Raw genomic sequence first — 577 nt, 5'->3', positions numbered from 1 at the left:
TGAGACGCTCTGGGGCTGTCCTTCCGCACTGTCGAGCACTGGCCGGCCGAAGATGGCCTCCAGCTCCTTGGCGTCGGGCGGGGGGATGGGGTACCTGCCGATGGACAGCTCCACCAGGGACAGCCCCATGCTCCAGATGTCCGACTGCACCGAGTAGTGTGTGCCCTGCAGCCGCTCCGGCTGTCAGGAGAGACGGGACGGGCTGGGAAGGTTGGCAGCTGCAGCCCGAGCGGCAGGGAGCCCATGGCCCTGCTCCAGAATCTGGTCGCCCTCTTTCCATGGCTATAGACTAAAGACATGGAGGACAGTAAGGCCATGTCCCCGCCCACAGCACTTTTGGACATGACCTTGGGATGAGACTCCAGGCTAGCACTGAAGTGGCTCCTTAGAAGGCCATCGCAGGGTGTGGTGGCGCACGCCTGTGACCCCAGCACTGAGACTTAGCTAGGAGGATCACTGTGAGTTCAAGGCCAACCCGGGCTACATAGTGAGTTCCAGGCCAGTTTGAACTATAACAGGAAGACCCCATCTTATTAAAAAAAAAAAAAAAAAAAAAAAACAGAAACGAAAACCAGAC

At 57.7% G+C, this 577-nt stretch overlaps 1 protein-coding gene across 1 annotated transcript in view; it reads right to left on the bottom strand.

The window, feature by feature from the left end:
- Map2k2 (mitogen-activated protein kinase kinase 2) overlaps positions 1 to 577 on the bottom strand; it is a 22,890-nt gene that overhangs the window by 5,508 nt on the left and 16,805 nt on the right. Inside the window, exon 8 of the mRNA XM_010635094.3 lies at positions 1 to 180. This exon is cut by the window's left edge and continues 31 nt beyond it. Coding sequence (XP_010633396.1) covers positions 1 to 180 — 180 coding nt within the window. The remainder of the gene's footprint in view (positions 181 to 577) is intronic.

This window comes from Fukomys damarensis, unplaced genomic scaffold (genome assembly GCF_012274545.1).
Source record: "Fukomys damarensis isolate Sample0158 unplaced genomic scaffold, DMR_v1.0_HiC HiC_scaffold_37, whole genome shotgun sequence".
In the NCBI taxonomy this organism is placed as follows: Eukaryota; Metazoa; Chordata; class Mammalia; order Rodentia; family Bathyergidae; genus Fukomys; species Fukomys damarensis.
Note: the sequence above shows the minus strand (reverse complement) of the source record. Positions and strands in the feature narration are given on the sequence as shown.